At 44.8% G+C, this 20,555-nt stretch overlaps 1 protein-coding gene across 1 annotated transcript in view; it reads left to right on the top strand.

The window, feature by feature from the left end:
- The window catches only part of SMARCC1 (SWI/SNF related, matrix associated, actin dependent regulator of chromatin subfamily c member 1), a 132,708-nt gene extending 114,002 nt beyond the window's left edge, over positions 1-18,706 (top strand). Inside the window, exons 26-28 of the mRNA XM_056129210.1 lie at positions 1,056-1,317; positions 13,283-13,459; positions 16,289-18,706. Coding sequence (XP_055985185.1) covers positions 1,056-1,317; positions 13,283-13,459; positions 16,289-16,389 — 540 coding nt within the window. The 3' untranslated portion in view covers positions 16,390-18,706. The remainder of the gene's footprint in view (positions 1-1,055; positions 1,318-13,282; positions 13,460-16,288) is intronic.
- The last annotated feature ends 1,849 nt before the right edge of the window (positions 18,707-20,555 follow it).

Raw genomic sequence — 20,555 nt, 5'->3', positions numbered from 1 at the left:
ATGGTCCAGAATGTTCATATTCATCATGCTGATGTGAGTATTTGTATGTTAAATTTTACTGTGGCACTACTCAGCCAAGTGGCACATAAAAAAATGTGTGCCTTTGGGACTGGAATGATAGCAAAATGGGTAGGGCATTTGCCTTGCACATGGCCGACCCAGGTCCAATTCCCAGCATCCCATATGGTCCCCCGAGCACAACCAGGAGTAATTCCTGAGTGTATGAGCCAGGAGTAACCCCTGTGCATCGCTGGGTATGACCCCAAAGGGGGCTGTGGAATGTGTACGTTTGCAGCTAAGGCCACTTTTATTTATCCAGAGCCTTTAACTCTGGTGTCACACTCTAAAATAATATCTAACTGGAGGGTTCACTTTTGAGAGAGCATCTGAGAAGGTTGGATAGACTTGAAATTTCACCATGTGAGAAATTACTGCACTGTCCAACTGTCCTTCATTGTTCATTGATTTGCTTGAGTGGGCACAAGTAACATCTCCATTGTGAGACTTGTTACTGTTTTTGGCATATTGAACACACCACTGGGAGCTTGCCAGGTTCTGCCATGCGGGTGGGATACTCTTGGTAGCTTGCCGAGCTCTCCGAGAAGGACAGAGCAATTGAACCTGGGTCGGCTACGTGCAAGGCAAACGCCCGATCTGCTGTGCTATCACTCCAGCCCGTGAAATAACTACAGAGATACAATTGTTTTATTTGGGGTAGATTCAGGCAGTGTGAAAACTGTTTATACTATTTAAGGTCCTGCCTGATGGCACACAGACATGTCTCTAGAGTGGGCCCAGAGAACAAGAGTCTATTAGGTGTTCGGTACAAGAAAATGCAAACTTTATATTCAACATAAAGAATGCCATGATGTCACAAATGTCGGAATGGAAATCAGTTGCTCACAAAAAAAAGCTTTTTCTCTCCTTGGGGATGTAGCAGGAGGTGGGGTGCCTATGTAACTGTGTTGACGTATGAGGAATTCAGGTATATTGTGCATATCACTTAATTCTGAGAATGTTCCTGGTGTCATTTCATTTTCTTTCTTTTCCTTCAGTTAGAACAACAGAGACAGCAGTTGCTTACTGAACGCCAGAACTTCCACATGGAACAGCTGAAATACGCTGAATTACGAGCCCGACAGCAAATGGAACAGCAGCAGCATGGGCAAAACCCACAGCAGGCTCACCCGCACTCGGGAGGGCCTGGCCTAGCGCCACTTGGAGCAGCAGGGCACCCAGGCATGATGCCTCATCAGCAGCCACCTCCCTACCCTCTGATGCACCACCAGATGCCACCACCTCATCCACCCCAGCCAGGTGAGACGGACACTGCTCAGAGATTCAGTGGGAGTTGTTCCTGTATCAGGCAGAGCACAGTTGGTGATATGTCACTAAGACTTTAGAATGAATACACAGATTCATCCAGGAAACTACACAAATGAGATCTAGTTTTATGAAGCCATCATAACATGATTTTAAGATTACCAATACTTTATGTGTTCCTCTAATAGTCCTAGTATCATTAATTAAATGTCTTTATTTGGGGTTGGGGGGATTAATTTTGGGGTCAGGACTTACTCCTCAGTACTCAGGAATCACTCCTGGCAGGCTCAGGTGAGTACATGGAATGCCAGGAGTCATGTGTGCAAGTCGAGCACCTTAACCACTGAATGATCTCTCTGGCCCTAAATGTCTTTTTAATGCTTCGTTTGTTTGAATCAATATTCAAATGAGATCCACCCATTGCATTTTCCGATACTTCTCTTCAGTCTTTTAATGTGTTAGCAGTTCACCATATTCTGGTTTTTGTTGTTTTATTTCGTTTTATTTTGTGGGGTTTTTTTTTCCTTTCCTGTTAACCTTTTCCTTTGTTGATGTCAGTCAGACTTTCAAGGCAAGTACTATATGGGGCAAGGATTGGAGTGTTACACATGGCCAGACTTGCTTATATGCTTGCAGTGTATGTGACTTCCGTATCCTTCCCCCTCTCAGTCTGTGAAGCAGAAGCTTGTTCTGATACTTTCTGAATCAAGTTCACTTTGGGGTGGGGATGGAGCAGGCATTTTTCTGTAATGCCTGTTTTTGTTTGTTTTTTGGTTTTGTTTTTTGTCTCTGTAACCTAAGATTGATTCCAGTGTTGTTAGACTGGTCCATCCATTGCAGAATTCCCCATCAAACTTTTAAGATTTTACCTTCCTTTGAGAATTGCTTCCTAGAAATCTGTTTGATCAGGCATTGCAAAATCCTAAGATTTCTAAACTATTTCTTTTACATTTATAACATTTATGTACTTGGTGACTGTTTTCTTTAAAAAGTTATCTTTGGGGCTGGGGTGATAACTCAAAAGACTGAGCAAATGCATTGCATACTGGAAGCTTGGGCTCCATCTTCAGCACACCTCATAGTTCCCTGAGCACTTCTGGGTATGGTCCCCAAACCAAAAGAAAGAAAATAATAAAAAGCACTCATTTGGGCTGGGAAAATGAGTTAACTCAGGAGGCTGGAATGCATTGCAAGATCCCAGGGGTGATCCCTGGGCACTGCTGAGTATGGTCTAGTAATACTTTTGAGTGACGCTGGGAGTGACTCCAGCACTGCTTGGGAGTCTCCCTCCCAAATAATAAAAATAGGGGCCTGCGAGCTCTAACACAAAGGTATGTGGTATATGCTTTATGTGCAGAGGCCTGGGTTTGATTTCCAGTACTCATTCTCTAAGCATGCTGGGAGCAGCCTCAAGGCAGTGAGCAAGGAGTAACCCCTGAGTGTCACCTGTGTGGTCCAAAATACCAAAATAATGATAAGTAATAATTTTTTTTCTTCCTCAGCCTTTTTCCTGAAACTCAGTCCTAGAAGGAAAGGCTTTATCAGTTACTTGAATAATGGGTTACTACCACCTTCCAACTTGCCATTTTCAGAGGATAAGCATTATGTGTGCTCTTTTCAGTATTGTATATTCACATATTTTTGTATATCATAGACTTTTAAAGCTATTGTGAATGTTATTCTTTTTTTTTTCTTTTTGGGTCACACCCAGCGTTGCACAGGGGTTACTCCTGGCTTATGTACTCAGGAATGACTCCTGGTGATGCTTGGGGGACCATATGAGATGCTGGGAATCGAACCCAGGTTGGCCGCGTGCAAGGCAAACGCCCTACCCGCTGTGCTATCCCTCTACCCGGAATGTTATTCTTTATGATGCTCAAATTGTCCCATCTTTTCTCCTGGGAGCCCTTTGCAATTGACAGCTATTTGCTACCTTTTAACCATCTTTCCCTTCAAATTCAGTTCTTTCAAAGTAACTCTCAATATTTTTTTTTTTTATTTATTGAATCACTGTGGGAAAGGTTACAAAGCTTTCAGGTTTATGTCTCAGTCATGCAAATATCAAACACATTTCCCTTTACCAATACTTATTTTTTACCATGAAGAACCCCAATAAAACCCCACCCCCCCACCCCTCCCCGTCCCTGTGAGGCAGATGAATTCTAGTTAACACTCTATCTGCTTTGATTAGATTCATTGTTTCAATAAAAGATTCACCACTATTATTTAGAGTTTACCCCCCCCCCCCCCCAAATCAGACATGCTGAAAAAGCATTGTGAAGTGATTTGCTTTCTACAGCTGGGTTCAAGAATTAAATGTTGGTTTTGGATTTCTGCTATTTTACCTATTGACCCTGGAAGTATTTCTTTTTTTTTTTTTTTTTTAATTTATTTATTGAATCACTGTGGGAAAGGTTACAAAGCTTTCAGGTTTATGTCTCAGTCATGCAAATATCAAACACATTTCCCTTTACCAATACTTATTTTTTACCATGAAGAACCCCAATAAAACCCCACCCCCCACCCCTCCCCGTCCCTGTGAAGCAGATGAATTCTAGTTAACACTCTATCTGCTTTGATTAGATTCATTGTTTCAATAAAAGATTCACCACTATTATTTAGAGTTTACCCCCCCCCCCCCCCAAATCAGACATGCTGAAAAAGCATTGTGAAGTGATTTGCTTTCTACGGCTGGGTTCAAGAATTAAATGTTGGTTTTGGATTTCTGCTCTTTTACCTATTGACCCTGGAAGTATTTCTACTGAAAGTCAGATAGTTAAGAAATTGGTTTCTGTGTTCTGGAGTCCTGGCCATGCTGGAGAGCCGCTCGCGGGGGGGCAACCGGTGGCCTCGGTAGGGCGTGAAGGGCGGAGCGAAACGCCCCCCTTCCCATGAGGTTTTAGTCGCCCCCACACTCCCGGCTCATACCTGCTGTCCACAAGGCTCCCATGTGGCCGCCATCTTTCTTTCCAGAGAGGAGAGGGCGAATGGGGCAACACCCTTTCCCCTCCGGCAGACTTGATGGGCTGGATCAACGCATAGTCCTTTCACTTTTCTGCTCCAAGCTGCTGGGTTCTGCATTAAGTCCTTGTGCTTCTGGGGCCATGGCCGTGCTGGAGAGCTGCTCGCGGGGGTCGACTGGTGACCTCGGTAGGGCGTGAAGGACGGACCGGAACTTCCCCCGACCCATGAGGTTTTAGTCGCCCCCACTCCCCCGGCTCATACCTGCTGTCCACAAGGCTCCCATGTGGCCACCATCTTTCTTTCCAGAGGGAGGAGGGCGGAAGGGAGCAACACCCTTTCCCCTCTGGGCAGAAATGATTGCCTGGATTAACGCATAGTCCTTTCACTTTTCTGCTCTAAGCTGCTGGGTTCTGCATTAGGTCATTGTGCTTCTGGGGCTGTGGCCGTGCTGGAGAGCCGCTCGTGAGGGCAACTGGTGGCCTCGGTAGGGCGTGAAGGGCGGAGCAAAACGCCCCCCTTCCCATGAGGTTTTAGTCGCCCCCACACTCCTGGCTCATACCTGCTGTCCACAAGGCTCCCATGTGGCCGCCATCTTTCTTTCCAGAGAGGAGAGGGCAAATGGGGCAACACCCTTTCCCCTCCGGCAGACTTGATGGCCTGGATCAATGCATAGTCCGTTCACTTTTCTGCTCCAAGCTGCTGGGTTCTGCATTAAGTCCTTGTGCTTCTGGGGCCGTGGCTGTGCTGGAGAGCCGCTCGTGGGGGGCAACTGGTGACCTCGGTAGGGCGTGAAGGACGGACCGGAACGCCCCCCTTCCCATGAACTCTCAATATTATTAAAACCTAAAATGTACCTACATCCCAGCCTCCCTGTCCTGCCAGCACTACCCGAGAAGTAAGGCTCTGTAAGGTGTGGTTTTACTGACAAACAGTAAAATACTGACATAATAATTCCAGCACATGCACCACCCCAATCCCCCAACACAGACAGATCCCTTCCCTTCTCCGAGGGCAGTGTACACTGTGAGATGTGGAACATCACCTTAAAGATCTGTAAAATCTTTGTTCTAATTTTGCTTGGGATTTTTGGTTTGTTTTTTTCCTGTACATGGACCCAGCAATGTGTTCATATGGTTCCAGGAATCAAACCAGGGCTCCTGAGTGCAATGCATGTGCTCCAGCTCTTTGAGCTATCCTTGCTGGTACTCAAACCTGTAAGTGCTTTATCACCACTCTATAGTATTGTGCAAAGTACTATCAGAGACAATGGTTTATTTGTTCTGGAAGGGGTGGGGGTTGGGCCACACCTGCCACTGCTCGGGGGTCACTCCTAGCTCTGTGCTTCGTAATTACTTGTGGCCATGCTTGGGGACCATATGGGATGCCTGAGATTGAACCTTGGTTGGCCATGTGCAAGGCAAATACCTTACCTGTTGTACTATCTCTCTGGCTCCTCAGTGGACAATGTTTGTGATTTCTAAGGTGGAAGGTAAAAAAGACCTAGGCTAAAATAAACACAGACACTTGGAACCTGAGATGGTCCCCACCTGACTCATGTCATTTGACTTCACTTTCTCAGAAGACAGATCTTCTAAATCTCATGAAAATAGCTGATTGCATTAGCCTGAGGAAGCCAGAACTGACAAAAAATATGGTTTTACAATTTTTGTGATTAGCATAGGTCTGTATTAAGAGCCCACAACATGTTTGAGGTGCTTTTCATTGACTTTACCCAAAAATGGTGCTAGTTTGACTTTGATGTGCAAGCATTCATGTTCAAACACACAAATTATTAGGTTACATTTTCAGGCCTGCTACTTCATGTAAATGATATTTGTGGATGTGGTCTTTGTTACCTGCCAAACTTATAACACAAGATACTTCCCAGTTCTGTCAGCTTGAGCAAATTTTAAATTTCCTTCTCCCTGACCCCTAATTTTCTTCAAAGATAGTTTTCCAAAAAATTCCGTGCTTAACAAAATGGTCACAGTGCAATTTTTTTTAATGAAGTTTTATTTTAAAAAATATGCATAGAGAAATGTGATGGGAAAGATAATATGAACATGGGCGGCTTCGGAGGAGAGAAGACCCCAAAATAATTTTTTAAATAATAGTTACAATTAGGCCCCGAATATAATCATCATCCGCAGTGAATGTTCACAGAGAACCTCAAGGGAGCTCCAGCATCTATGGTTAGGTTGTAAAGATGGCCAGAGATTCTTTCCCATTGTCCCTGCATTGTGTCCTGGTGAGAACAATTGTTTGAATGCCACCCCTATACCTGTATTTTCCCTGCTTTCTAGTATCCTGCTAAATACTCAGTACATAGCTAGTATCGAGTGATATGGTGCCAAAAACCTTAAGATCATAAAGATTGTCTTTAGGGCCAAGCACTCAGTGGTTGATAGCTTGCAATGCTCTGTCTCTCAGTGTAGAAAGTAAGTTGCTTGCCTACATTAGGCTGACCCAGTTTGGAACCCCAACGTTGCATCCCTGAGCAATTCTGGGTGTGCACCCCTCAAAAAACAATACATATATCATCATAAACATTTAGTTTGGTGTATTTAAAACACCACAGAAATTATATAACTGGTACCCGGACAACCCCGTCCCTTCACAAAGAAAGCAGCTATCATGATTACTAGCGCTGTGAACTGGTTGAGTTGATTGCTCATATAGATGTAATTACACAATGATTTTTATGTCAGCCTTTTGTCACAGTGATGAAATATGTCCATGTTGCAAGTGGTTTTAGATTTGTTCAGAATGTCACACTGTAGAGCTCTACCATAATTTTCCGTCTAGTCCTTTGTTAGTGAGCGTCTGATTAATTTCTAGGGGTGTATGCTCCTATTGGAGGTTGGTGATCATATGAGGTGCAGGGGATTAAACCTGGTTCAGCCACACACAAGACAAGTGCTTTACCTGCCATACTATCCAGCCCACCTTATCTCTTCTAAAGTGGATTTGTTATACCAAACAGAAAGACAAAGGCAGTATCTACAGCAGGGCATTTCTGGTGTATAGTTGGCAAAAGGAAGCTGGAGATAGCCACATCATCTTTATTTTACCTTTAGATTTTACTGATCTTGGGCTTTGCACTGCATTTCATCTTATATTTAGTTGCAAAACTGATTTTATAAAGTGATTCCTAAAATAAAGCCTGCTCACACTTCTGGAGTGAGCTGCCTGCGTTGGGGAAGCCTTTATGCCTGTGTGTGAAAAGCAGAGAGAAAGGGACACACTGGTTTAAAACCTTTACTGTTTTCTAATTAACAGTAAAGTTTTAGGGGAGAAGCACTAGTACAGCTGGTAGGGGGTTTGCCTTACATGCGGCCCACCAGTGTTCAATCCCTGGTGTCTTATATGGTCCCCTGAACACTGCCAAGAGTGATTCCTGAGTGCAAAACTGGGAGTAGTCCATGAGCATCAATTACCCCTTATTACTCCTGGGGGCTCCTTGCAACTATAGGAATCAGGACTCCCAGACCTTCCTGGGCACACAAAAATAGCTATCGGTGACTTGAGTTAAAAGGAAATGACAGGGGCTGGAGCAATAGCACAGCGGGTAGGGCATATGCCTTGCACGCGCCCGACCCGGGTTTGATTCCTAGCATCTCATATGGTCCCCTGAGCACCGCCAGGGGTAATTCCTAACCCCTGTGCATCACCAGGTGTGACCCCCTCCCCCCCCCCCAAAAAAAAAGAAATGACAGGCTTGAATGTGATGAAGTCAAAGCTCTGCCTTCCCCTGGATGTTTATAGTAATTGAGACATTTGAACATTTTGTCTCATGGCTCTACAATGATCTGCCTGCATTAGGAAACCCTTTGTGCATTTCTCTGGGTGTGAAAAGCAAAGGAACATACTGCTTTAACACATTAACTTCAGTGTACCCCTGGTGGCTCATACTTGAATGTGGTTTAATTAACACAAGCAGCACTGCCATCAACGTGTTAAATAACTCTATGGGTTTTTCTTTCCATTATTGATAGTATAAGAATGTTTAGAAATGATTAAATTCCAGGATAATAATTGATCTAACTAGGTGAGGACTCGGACATGGTAGAGATAATTGTAATGATAAACTAGAAAATTTTTATCAATTAGTAAAACATAGGTTCCTTAAGGAGAATTCAACGAAGCTTTTAGGCATTCGATTTAACACTTCTGCCTGCCCTCCTCAGTCCCCAGTTATATACGACTCATCCCATAGGAAATAGTACTGGGGAAGGGTGTGACAAAGACATCAGCCCGATCCCTGAACTCAGCCCTGTTCTCAAAAGGAAAGGGATCCCTCATTATATGAGCTAAGTTTTTATTATCTGTTGTGTCTTTGGTCCTGCTTGCACCATGTGATAACAAAACTGCCATGTCTCTTTCCGGAGTAGTAGGTCACCCTGACAAAGAGAACAGTGAGGGCCCAGTCTTCAGCAAAGAGCATCTGTCACGGCTCCCCCGGAAGCCACTGGAGGAGGGGAGTTCTGTGAGGAGTCTGGGTTTCCCCTCACTTGGCCCTGCTCCTATGGCTTCCATTCTCGGGGGGAGCCAGCAAGGGAATCACTTTAGATATTTTAGGAATGGAGCAATGAGATGTGTTCAAGGTTGGAAATTCACAGGTTCCCTTTTCTAGGTGATGATCTTTTCCCACCTGCCTCTCCAGGCAAAGAATAAAAATAAAATCCTTAAGTGATATTCCATTAGGCATGATGGGCGTAACACTTTAGTAAAAGATCTAATGAACCTGAGAGCTTGTGAGGGATTTTTCCACTAGACTAAAACTAATTTTAGCAAACCTTTCCGTTTTTCAGGCTTCAGATGCCTGCTGTGTTGTTTTTTTTTTTAAGAGCTTGTATGTAGGTCATACTCCCACCAGTTTGTGTTTTGATGTTGCTGTTTTGAAGTCTCCCCTTCTCTCCCTCCCTCCTTCTCTTCTTCTCCCCCCTCTCCCTTTCACCTGTCATTCCTCTCCCCCCATATTCACTCAATCTTTTTCTGGGGAAACTACCGATCTAGATTTTTATTATTTTTTTTTTTTAAATGGGGAGTCTTCCAGCAGTTTTTGGAAGCTACTCTGGCTGTGTTCAGGGTTCACTCCCAGCAGTGCTCAGTGGACCATGAAGAGTCAGGGATCAAACCTGAGACTTCTGTATAAATAGCAAATGCTCTGTTGAACTGTTTCCCTGATCTGTGATTTTTCTTTTTTTGGGGGGTGGGGGTGACTGGGGGGGCACACCTGACAATGCTCAGGTATTATTCCTGGCTCTGCACTCGGGAATTAACTCCTGGTGGTGCTCCCAGGGGACCATATGGGATGCCGGGGATCAACCATGTACAAAGCAAATGCCTTAACCACTGTACTGTCTCTCCAGGCCCAGATTTTTTTTTTCTCTTTCTTAAATAGAAAAACATATAAATCCACCCTTTACTTTGTTGGTCTGGCCTATTACGAATTAGTGAAAAAATCCATCAGATATTGTCCATTTAAAAATTGGTCAGAGGGGCCAGAGCAATAATGCAGCAAGTAGAGTATTTGCCTTGCACAAAGCTGACCCGGCTTCAATCCCCAGCATCCCATATGGTTCCCCAAGTACCACCAGGAGTAATTCTTGAGTGCAGAGCCAGAAGTAACCCCTGAGCATTGTGGGATATGGCCAAAATAACAAAACAAACCATCTTTGGGGCCAGAGAGGCAGAGCACAGCAGGCAGAGCACTTGCCTTGAATGTGACTTAACTTGTTAGGTTTAATCCCCAGCACCCCATATGGTCCTACAAGTACCTTCAGGAACAAGCCCTGAATACTGTCAGGTCTGGCCTGAAAGCTGACAGAAAACCCTAACTTTAGGAACTGTACGTAATTCCTTTTTCACAGGTATATATATTTTTTTAATTAGTATTACGAATGATTCTATGAGCTGGAATACCATAAAGAATCCTTCAAGACAGTAGGAAAGAGTATTCTTTTAGTAATGGCCTGGAGTTGATTAGCAATAGGAAGAATGTATCACAAAGATTTCCAAAGGAAGATTGCAGAAATAACTTACGAAAAACAAGGCCTCTTGCTGAGCACCAGCCACCAGGTGTGGCCTAAATACAAAAAAAAAAAAAAAAAAACCAAATCACCAAGGGTGCTTCTTTATCAACTTCAAAGGACTGGTCCTGCTTCATAAATAGTAAGGTTATGTGTGTGGTGCTTCCTTTTTGAAACTTTGAGAGGCACACACTGTCCCTTCACCATTTTCTCCAGGGTTCTACTGAGGCATCTAATCCCTCGTCTCCAGAGAGCAGAATAGAAGTCTTCCTTTATCTTTTCACCTTTATTTCCACCCAAACTTAACATGCCCAGACAGCAGGCCTGAATTATTCTCCTCAGCTCCACTCTTGTGCTTTCTCCTTGGTCTATCACCTACCCCCAGGATGCCAATGGGGTGATGTCCCCAACCTTTCAATTCCTGTTCCTGCATATTCATTCGGCTCTCATGCAGCCCCTATTTCTCTGCAAAAGAACTTAGTGTCTGGTCTAGACTGCGACTTCTCTGCAATCCTGAAAGCTTTCCATCCCGTGAAATCATACCCATATTCTGTCCTCCAGAACCTTTCACCATCTTCCCTATAGCCTTACTTTCCATGCCCGTAGTCCTGGTCATTGTGCCAGGCTAATTCAGCCCCCTGTGTTTTTGAGTCATTTCTGATCAACAGCATGCTCTATAAACCTGGTCATGTTTTTATTTGTCAACTGTTTGGATTCTGTTGCTCTTCAGTGGGCTGGAGCAATAGCACAGCGGGTAGGGCATTTGCCTTGCATGCAGCCGACCCAGGTTCGATTCCTCCACCCCTCGGAGAGCCCGGCAAGCTACCGAGAGTATCTCGCTCGCACAGCAAAGCGTGGCAAGCTACCCATGACATTCGATATGCCAAAAACAGTAACCAGTCTCATAACAAAGTCGTTACTGGTGCCCGCTCGAGCAAATCAGCGAACAAAGGAAGGACAGTGCTGCAGTGCTCTTCAGTGGTAAAATGCACATGGTAGTACATAAAGCAGTTCAAGAACCTTGGGATGACTGGTGAGAATAAGCAGCATATAAGCAGTAGCTCTGAAGAATAGCATTCACATGATTGTCTCAGTGCTGAGCGCAGGTGTTATGCACAGAATCGTGTGCTATTAATGCTGTCCGTTACCTATTCCCCTCTGCCTCCTTTACTCTATTTATACATCATCCTAAATCACAAGTCTATCACAAGCTTGTCACAGTGAATACTGAATGTGCTTCCTTCCAGGGTTTCTCTTGATGTGCCTGCCACCCCTTTGTACTCATTCAGCCTTACGTGACTTACAGTGTACTTGTCATTGGCTCTTTTCATCCATCATTTCCTAAACCACTGGGTTCTCCAGTACTGCCTATGTCTCAGCACTCTGCCCCAGCAGCTTTTATTGCCAGTGGCTATTTGGTGTGAGTGCAGTGACAGTGACAAGCCCAGAAGTAGGCACAGCGCCTGCTCTTGCTTTTTTTTCTGAAGTGATTTGACTAGGCTGTTTTCACCAGGTGGGGGTCTTGGACTTCTGGGTTCTTTCTTGATGACATTTCCAAGCACAAAGAGGCCGCAGAGGCCTACACCTGCTTACCCGTTAATCCTGGGACCTGGTGTTGATTTTTTTATGCTTTAAAAAAATTGTATTCGGGGCTGGAGCGAGAGCACAGCAGGTAGGGCGTTTGCCTTGCATGCGGCCAACCTGGGTTCGATTCCCAGTATCCCATATGGTTCCCTGAGCACTGCCAGGAGTAATTCCTGATTTCAGAGCCAGGAGTAACCCTTGTGCATCACCAGGTGTTACCCAAAAAGCAAAAAAATAAAAAAAATTGTGTCCCAAGACTGAAACAATAGGACAATGGGTGAATGGGTAGGGTGTTTGCCTAGCACACAGGTTCTGTGCCCACCACCGCTATAGTCCCGTAAATACCACGCGGTGTGGTCCCAAAAAATAAATACAATTTTTTTAGAAGCACACACTCCAGCCCTTTGGGCTTGCTCTCAGCTTCTGGATCTCCATCTGGACTGAGCTGCAGCCCTGGACAGTGAGCTGATCTGGTGGTAAAGCCCTTCTTTGAGCTGTGTTTTGCATCGTATCTTCAGGAAGGTATTTGACTAAGCTAACTAGATGATTGGGTTTTTTTTAGGGATACTTTATGTAAATAAATTCTTTTTTCTTTTTTTTTGCCATTTTATTTATTTTAATTTTTACTGGTGAAACACCACGAGGTACAGTTAAGTTATAGACTTAAAATTTTTCTGCTTGGGTTTCAGTTATACAATGATCGAGTATCCATCCCTCCACCAGTGCCCATTTTCCACCACCACTGATCCCAGTATCCCTCCCACCCCACATCCTTCCACCCCACCCTGCCTCTGTGGCAGGGCATTCCCTTTTGTTCTCTCCCTCCTTTTGGGTGCTGTTGTTTGCAAAAGAGGCATTGAGTGGCAATCATGTTCGGTCTATAGTCTACTTTCAGCATGCATCTCCCATCCTGGGAGGATCCTCCCCAACACTCTTTATTTGGTGCTCTCTTCTCTATCTGAGCTGCCTTTTCCATAATTTCTTTTCTTGAAAGTGCCAACCTTTGGGACTGGAGTGATAGCACAGTGGGTAGGGCATTTGCCTTGCACGCGGCCCAACCCTGGTTCGATCCCCAGCATCTCATATGGTCCCCTGAGCACGGCCAGGAGTAGTTCCTGAGTGCATGAACCAGGAGTAACCCCTGAGCATCGCCAGGTGTGACGCAAAAAAAAAAGAAAGTGCCAACCTTTGACAGGGTTCTTCACAGACATGTCCCATTGTCTGACCGTGCCCCAAATTGAAAATCAGAGATTATGATAGAACATTGCTTTTGTTGATATTTCAGATTCTTTGAAAACTTGTATTTAGCCAACTTATACATTAAATTGATCTCTTTCTTCTTAGTACACTAACTTAGTACTTTTATTCTCCCACCACAGGTCAGATACCAGGCCCAGGTTCCATGATTCCTGGGCAGCCTATGCCAGGCCGCATGATTCCCACTGTTGCAGCCAACATTCATCCTGCTGGGACTGGCCCTGCCCCTCCTGGTATGCCTCCAATGCCAGGAAACATCTTAGGACCCCGGGTGCCACTCACAGCACCTAATGGCATGTGTAAGTAGCATGGTTGGAGGCTGCATAATAACCCAAGGGTTTCCTGGGAGGGCTATAGAGAAAGGAGGAAGGCTTTGTTCTCTGTGTGGCTTGGTTGGTCCATGGAATTGGTCCATGGACAGTATGGCCTGTGGTACTGGTGATCTGTTCTGGCTGCTTTTGGAGGCTGCATAATAACCCAAGGGTTTCCTGGAGGGCTATAGAGAAAGGAGGAAGGCTTTGTTCTCTGTGAGGCTTGGTTGGTCCATGGAATTGGTCCATGGACAGTATGGCCTGTGGTACTGGTGATCCGTTCTGGCTGCTTTTGACCAATGCTCTTTGGCATCCCTGACAGGAGATGCCCATTAGCCAGTTCAAGTGCCAAAGCTACATGTATGTTCTTGACCACCAGAAACTGGACCCTAAGGACCAAAAGACATTTTCTCCCACTTCCATTAAACCTCTCTAGTTTGAATCTTATAAACATATAAAGCTATTGGGCATTGTTTCCCTTATAGGGACCTTTTATGTATACAAGGTTCAAAAGAGGTATGTGTGAGAAGATGAGGTTGAAAACAGGCCACAGAGATAGTATGAGGGTTAAGGTGCATAGAGCTGTACCCAGTTCAATCTCCAGTACTACGTGTAGCACTATATATATGTATATATATATGGTTTCCTGAGCACCACTTGGTGAAACCCAAAGACAGAAAAGGTGACAATTGAGCATATAAATAGTGGCTGCTGAGATCCTGGGGCTGTGCTCAAAAGGAACAGACTGTGCCAGCAAGCTCAGTTGAGAAGGCACAGGCACTGCTGGGCTCTCTTAGTGTATGTAAGGCCAGATCCTGTCTCCTATAGAGCTACCCTTGCACTGCTCCAACCGTGGACTCTTGGAGGTTTGCTTCAGAGACTCTGGCTACTTCTTGCTCCTATGGACTTTGAGGGCAGTGAAAAGAGTTGCCAAATCAGCCGGTTATGGCCAGGTGCCCAGAAAAGATGCCCTGGCTATTGCTTTTCACAATGGAGAACTTGGACACTTAAATCCCTGCTTCCAGGAGCTTCAGTATAGACAGCAAGTAATGGACAGTTGAATAATAGTACAGACTTTATCAAAAAGTAACATGAAATAGGAAGTTCCTTGAGTGCAGAGTGTTACTCTTGGAGACTTCCCTGCACCAGGGGGCAGACTTCATGGACAAGAACACAATCAGTCTCTCTCTCTCTCTCTCTCTCTCTCTCTCTCTCTCTCTCTCTCTCTCCTCTCCTTTCCTCTCCACCCCCCAGAGCCCTCTCCACCACCCTCCCCCTTCCACCTCTCTCCTTTCTCTCTCCCCCTCCTTCCCCTCTCCCCCCTCTCTCCAAAAATGTGAGGGGGGAGAACCTCTCAAGATACTATAGTAGTGGTGTTATTGTTCTTTTTTGTTATGTTTGTTTTGGGGTCACACCCAATGATGCTCCAGGGGTTACTACTCCTAGCTCTGTGCTCAGTGATTACTGCTGGAAGGATTGAGGAGGAGTAGGGTTGTGTATGGGGTGCCAGGATCAAACCCTGGTCGGCTAGGCAAATGCCCTACTTGCTTTACTGTCCTCTGGCCCCAGGTTCTTCTTTTTTCTTTTACAAGAGAATACTGCATTGTCATCTTACAAGCAATGTACACGTGTATTGACCTATCAACTGAGTTGGCTAGTTTGCCCTCCTTGTTACAGAGCTAATATCCTTGGGCTTTATACTGTCACATCCTACTGCTCATCCGGGATTTGCAATTGCCGCGTCTATACTATGGGTCCTCAGTGGACATGTCGAGCTTTTGCATGTTCGTATTCACGCACACAGGCTCCCTGTCACAGACAAGCATTTCAGAGGTTCAGATGTGGTCACAACTGTTAATTTCTCTAGGATCACTGGTCAAGAAGCTTTGAAATTGAGGCCAGAGCAATAATACACTGGAGTAGGACAGCTTGCCGTGCACGCGGCCAATCCAGGTTCAATCCCTGGCATTCCATAGGGTCTCCTGAGCAATCCCAAGAGTATTCCTAAATGGAGTAATGGAGTAATCCCTGAGCATCGCCCCAAAACAAAACAAAACCAAAAAAAAGCTTTTGAAGAACCATGGGTGTTTGGTGGAAATGTCCAGGGAGGAAGATTGGGTGAATTGACTGGTAAGCAAGACTGCACCGTAATTTATTTGTTTTGTATGTTTTCATTTCTGCCAAAATCTAAACTCTTTTTTAAAAAAAATACATGGATTAGATGATCTCTAGGGTTCCTTTATACAATAAGGCAGCCAAAGTTGAAGTAGAACAAGCCCCAGGCACTCATACTAATTGTTCCCTTTAGCACCCGACCTAGTTTTGACCAAAAATCCAAGGACAGCAGTTCAGGAGCTGCGAGGCACACCAGGAATGTCTAGCTTGTCAACAGCTGCCTCAGATGACACTTTCTGACCCTGATGAATACAATTCATCAGCAAGTATTTAGTGAAAATCCATTGTGCCCAACAGGCTGGCCACTGTGAGAGAAAGAAAGAAAGGGAAGACACAAAACTTGCCCAGGAAGGAGGTTATCATTTAATTGGAGAAACAAGATTAGCAGAGAGCCATTAAAACATAAGCAAAACATAATAAAACCACAGTATAATTCAGTTCTATAAGGTCTGTAGCATTCTGGGAAGGGGGCGTTGACCTTGATGTAGGCACCTCCCCTTCCTCAGCCACCTGAATGTGGCGAGTAGCTGAGCAGTGATTTGGCGCCTCAGATGGGCCGGGACCAGGGACAGCCATGTCCCGCAAATTGTACTGCTTGTTTGTGTCCTCAGCCCTGACAGCTACTCTTGCGTGTGTTTGCAGACCCCCCTCCACCGCAGCAGCAGCAGCCACTGCCACCACCGCCTGCAGACGGGGTCCCGCCACCTCCTGCTCCAGGCCCACCAGCCTCGGCCGCTCCCTAGCCTGGAAGATGCAGGGACCATACACGTCGAGTTCCACCAACTGGAGTACAGAATGACAAGACTTGTGTTCCTCAGCTTCCTTGGGTTTCTTTCAGGATTTTCCTTCTTGTAGCCCCAAGTATCCCAAACCAAATCTCCCCATTCCTCTTGCCACCCCTCTCCATGCTCCGACACCTCTTGTGTTAGGTTTTCATCTGACCCTCAAGGGGAAGCCTGTGGTGACAGTGTGTCCTGATCATACTCAGCATGACCTAGGTCTCTCCTGTCCTAGTACGGGGTCACACTGACATTTTATCTGCAGGTTCTGTCAACAGTAGTCTGTGTCTTTGCAGTTTTTGCTTGCCTGCAACTTCTGCTATGTCTTTATGCTTCTGTGGGTAATACTCTGTAATCATTATATCTTTTTTTTTTTTGTCATTATTGCTTTAACAGAAAGCATCCTATGTTAATAGGAACCAAAAAATGGTGATGGGCAAAGGGGATAGCCAGAGGAAACAAACCTTAAGGCATTATAAGTGACCTTATTTCTGCTTATCTGAGCGAAGAATGGTGCTGATGGTGAAGTTCCCTGAGATTTTCACCACATATTGATGCACCAGAATAAAAAAGAGACGGGGGTGGGTGGGGACGAGACCCCATTGACTTCATCCCACATGAGGACTGGGGGCCTCCACCCTGCCTGGCGGAATAGACCCCTTTGTAGATCTGAGGGGAGAGCACAAGCATTAGGACAGATCCACCCGTTCCCCGGGCCCACTGGTTCTGGTTTTCTATGCAGATAGTTTGTTGGATTGGGGTGGGTGTTTGGTTTTTCTGAGGGCAGTGTAAGTTCTGAGGGCTGGGACTTGGGGAGGTACTCCTTATTTCCCTGGATGAGCCTGGAAACTTCTAGGAGTCTAGGGCAATAGCCACCCCCAAGTTATCTTGCCTACTATTCACTGCTTTATATGCATTCTTTTTTCTCTCCTTTAAAAAAAAGAAAAAAAAAACCTTTAAAAAAGAAAAAAAAAGTAGCTAGTGCTAAGCATTGTAGCTCATGGAACTTGGTTAGGATGGCTGGGGCTTCATAGCCCCAAACTACCTCTTGCAGTAGTCAGGGTGAGCAGAATTTGAGTGAAGCGGTACTTTAGCTTTGGGATGGGATTGGAGAAGAGGACCAGGATCAACAGCCTCTTGTACCTACTCCTTTCCCTGAGATTTTACATTCCATCTATCACAGGATTGTCACAGTGATGTTGGGGATACAGAGGAGGGGTGCTCAGGCTGGGAGAGTGGAATGCTGTCCCAAAGGAAGAGCCACAAAAATGCCTTAATTTGAGCCCATCTCTATCCCTGCTGATGAATGACTTGGAAGTACTTGTTTGTTTTCTCTCCTTGTCCTTCTCTCACCTCTGTCTTCCTGTAGGTGGGTAAAGGGCAGTTTTTGGTAGAACTCAATTTCCAAAGCACCTCTTCACTTCACATTCTCAAGTGGCAGTTGAATTATTCAGAATGCAAAGTGGAACATCGTTTGGATCTATTCTATATACTAAAAACTATAAAGCTTTACATATAAGAGGGTGTAGGGAGGTGTTTTTCAAACACCTAACAACTTTTTTTTTCCTCCTTAATATCAGAAAGCAAAAAAAATAAAATAAAACCACAGTTAAGATTTGCCTTTCAAACCCTCAGGTGTTGCCTCTAATCAGGTGACCCTGGTCACCATGAGAGCTCTGGTACCGAGGAGACCTTGCTCCTTGTGAGTGTATTTCTGGACTCAAGTGGAGATGAGCCTGTTCGCTCCTACTGGAGCTTAGTCCCAGTGCATCCACCTCCAGACAGACCCCAGTGCCTTTGACAATGGCTAGGGTTTTCCCTATTTCTTATCAGTCTCTCCCAAAGGAAACGCATTCCAAATACTTGCTCCACTGGGGTCTTAGGGGAAAAAAAGTGGAATTCTGGTTCAAACTGTGGTCTCTGGTAACCTCAGGTCTTTATTGTGATCACTTTGAAATTTAAAAAGATCCAGGTGGAAATATTTTTACTATGCTGGTAATTATTCTACAGAACACCTGAATTCTTAACATTGTTATATTTCACTGTAAGTGCTGACTTTTTCTTTTCATGTCTTCGATCTGGTTTCCCTTCATTCCTGTAATACAGCCACCCAATTTTGTGATGGGAGGGGGGGATAATATGTGGTTTTTGTACAAATGTGTTTCTCATTGTGTTATTTTGGAAAAATGAAGAGAGGGAATATTGGGAGTTTGGAGGAAACTGATCAAAAAGGCCTACTCTCCCTCTTTTTCAGTGAATAAATAGAACATCGTTTATGGATTCTAAGCCTATTCTCTGTATTCATTTGATAGTTTCTTTCTGTGTTGTTTGAAAGCTTATTAATCCCCACCTGATCTGGTCAGCAGTTAAACATCAGTGGCTTGGGAGGGTTGGGAAGCCCTGGGGGAGATCTCTGCTGGAGGCCTTGATAGGAACATAGGGATAAATGCACCTTCCCTCAGTTATTTCCATGAGCAAATGAAGAGATGGGTAGTGGAAGGTTATCTGCAAGGGATAGCCTATGTCCTGGTCCTCCAAGACGGGAAAAGTTGTGCTTGATAAGCCAGAGAATGTTATCAGGGTGCGGTTTACCTTGGTAATGGGGGCTGAGGAATTAACCATACCCAGTAGTGCTCGGGGGATCATAGAGAGTACTGGTATTGAAGCCAGGTCTGCTGCATGCAGGGCAATTGCCTTGTTTTACAATATCTCTCCAGCACTGGTTGTAGCTTAGATAGCCCCAAGTTAACAGTATAAGCCTTGCAGACAGATAATTCGTGAACATTTATATACTTAATGGCATCTATTGAGCCACCCCACAAGTACAGACCCTGTACAGAACACAGCCATGACTTCACATGCTTTATCCAGGTGAAGCAAAGTAATGATGGCGGCATTGTGTTTTGTGGGGTGGATCATGGGGGGTTGGGTTTTTGCAGGGGTGGTGCCAGGAATTTAAACCAGGAGTACAGCCCCAGGCGAGGCAAATGCCACACCTTCTGTATTAGTTTCCTGACCCTAAGGCAGTGGTGGTTTGGAGTGGTGGATCCTGGCTCTCAAACTTGAGACTTACCCTTGTACAGCATATACTCTGCCACCAAGCTGTATCTAGCCCAGGAAGTGAATGCTTAACTCTATAACATTTGCCAGGCTGCTGGTGGTCTGCTTCCTGACTTGTTGGAACTCTTCCCTCTAGTAAAGAGTGCTAGAATTAATGGGGTCTCAATATTACATACTTTTATGAAGGTGCTGAGGAAGGTTAATCCTTGAACAAAACAAAAACCTGGTTTATAAACTTGGGTGTTAATTCTTTGTAGAGCTTAACAGAATATGTACAATCAACCAGTCTCCCACAGGTTCTTTATCCTTACTACAAGGTAATTTCCCCCAAATGCGATTAAGAACAGCATTTTCTAACTTCAGTGTGGATCTGAATACCCCCAGCAGAGTTGTTACCATACAAGCTGCTGGCCTGGCTGATACAGTAATTCTGGGCTAAGTTGTATAATTCTACATTTTTAACAGGTTCTCAGGGGAGTTCTGATTCTAGGAACAACCATGTGAGAATTATACTGTTAAGAAGATTGTATGATGGAGTCACATCTCTCTAGTTCTTAATAACTCGATCTAGCAGCCCCCTGATCCTCAGAGCTTACTCTGTGCCAGACTCTGGAATTTGTACACAGCACGGTCATTGTAATAAATACGGTGCGTAGGGGTTACCAGGTCATAGTTAAATACTAGATAACGCCAAGTGTTTATTAGGAAAATCAAATGAATCAACCTAAACAGTTTCCAAACAACTAGTTTTCCCTGAGACCAACTAGCCCTGGTCCAACTCTTCTGGGACTCCAGAAATAGCCTTAACTGAACCTTTTATTCCCTACTGCCCCCAAAGTTCTTTCTAGGCCTTAATAAACTCATGTAGATGAGCCAAGAAGCTGGTTTGTAGCATTAACCTTAATGACCATGACCATGTAATCTATGGTCCTTTGTAGACCTCAGCAGAATGGCTGTGCCTTAATACAATACAGTAACCACAAGCTTGGTGTGGAGCAGTTGTACAGTGGGTAGGACATTTGCCTTGCTGACCCGGGTTCAATCTCCAGTACCCCATTACTGTCCCCTGA

Source organism: Sorex fumeus, unplaced genomic scaffold (assembly GCF_029834395.1).
Source record: "Sorex fumeus unplaced genomic scaffold, SorFum_2.1 ptg000072l, whole genome shotgun sequence".
Classification (NCBI taxonomy): domain Eukaryota; kingdom Metazoa; phylum Chordata; class Mammalia; order Eulipotyphla; family Soricidae; genus Sorex; species Sorex fumeus.
The sequence above is the reverse complement of the archived record's forward strand: the minus strand, read 5'-3'. Positions and strand labels throughout refer to the sequence as shown.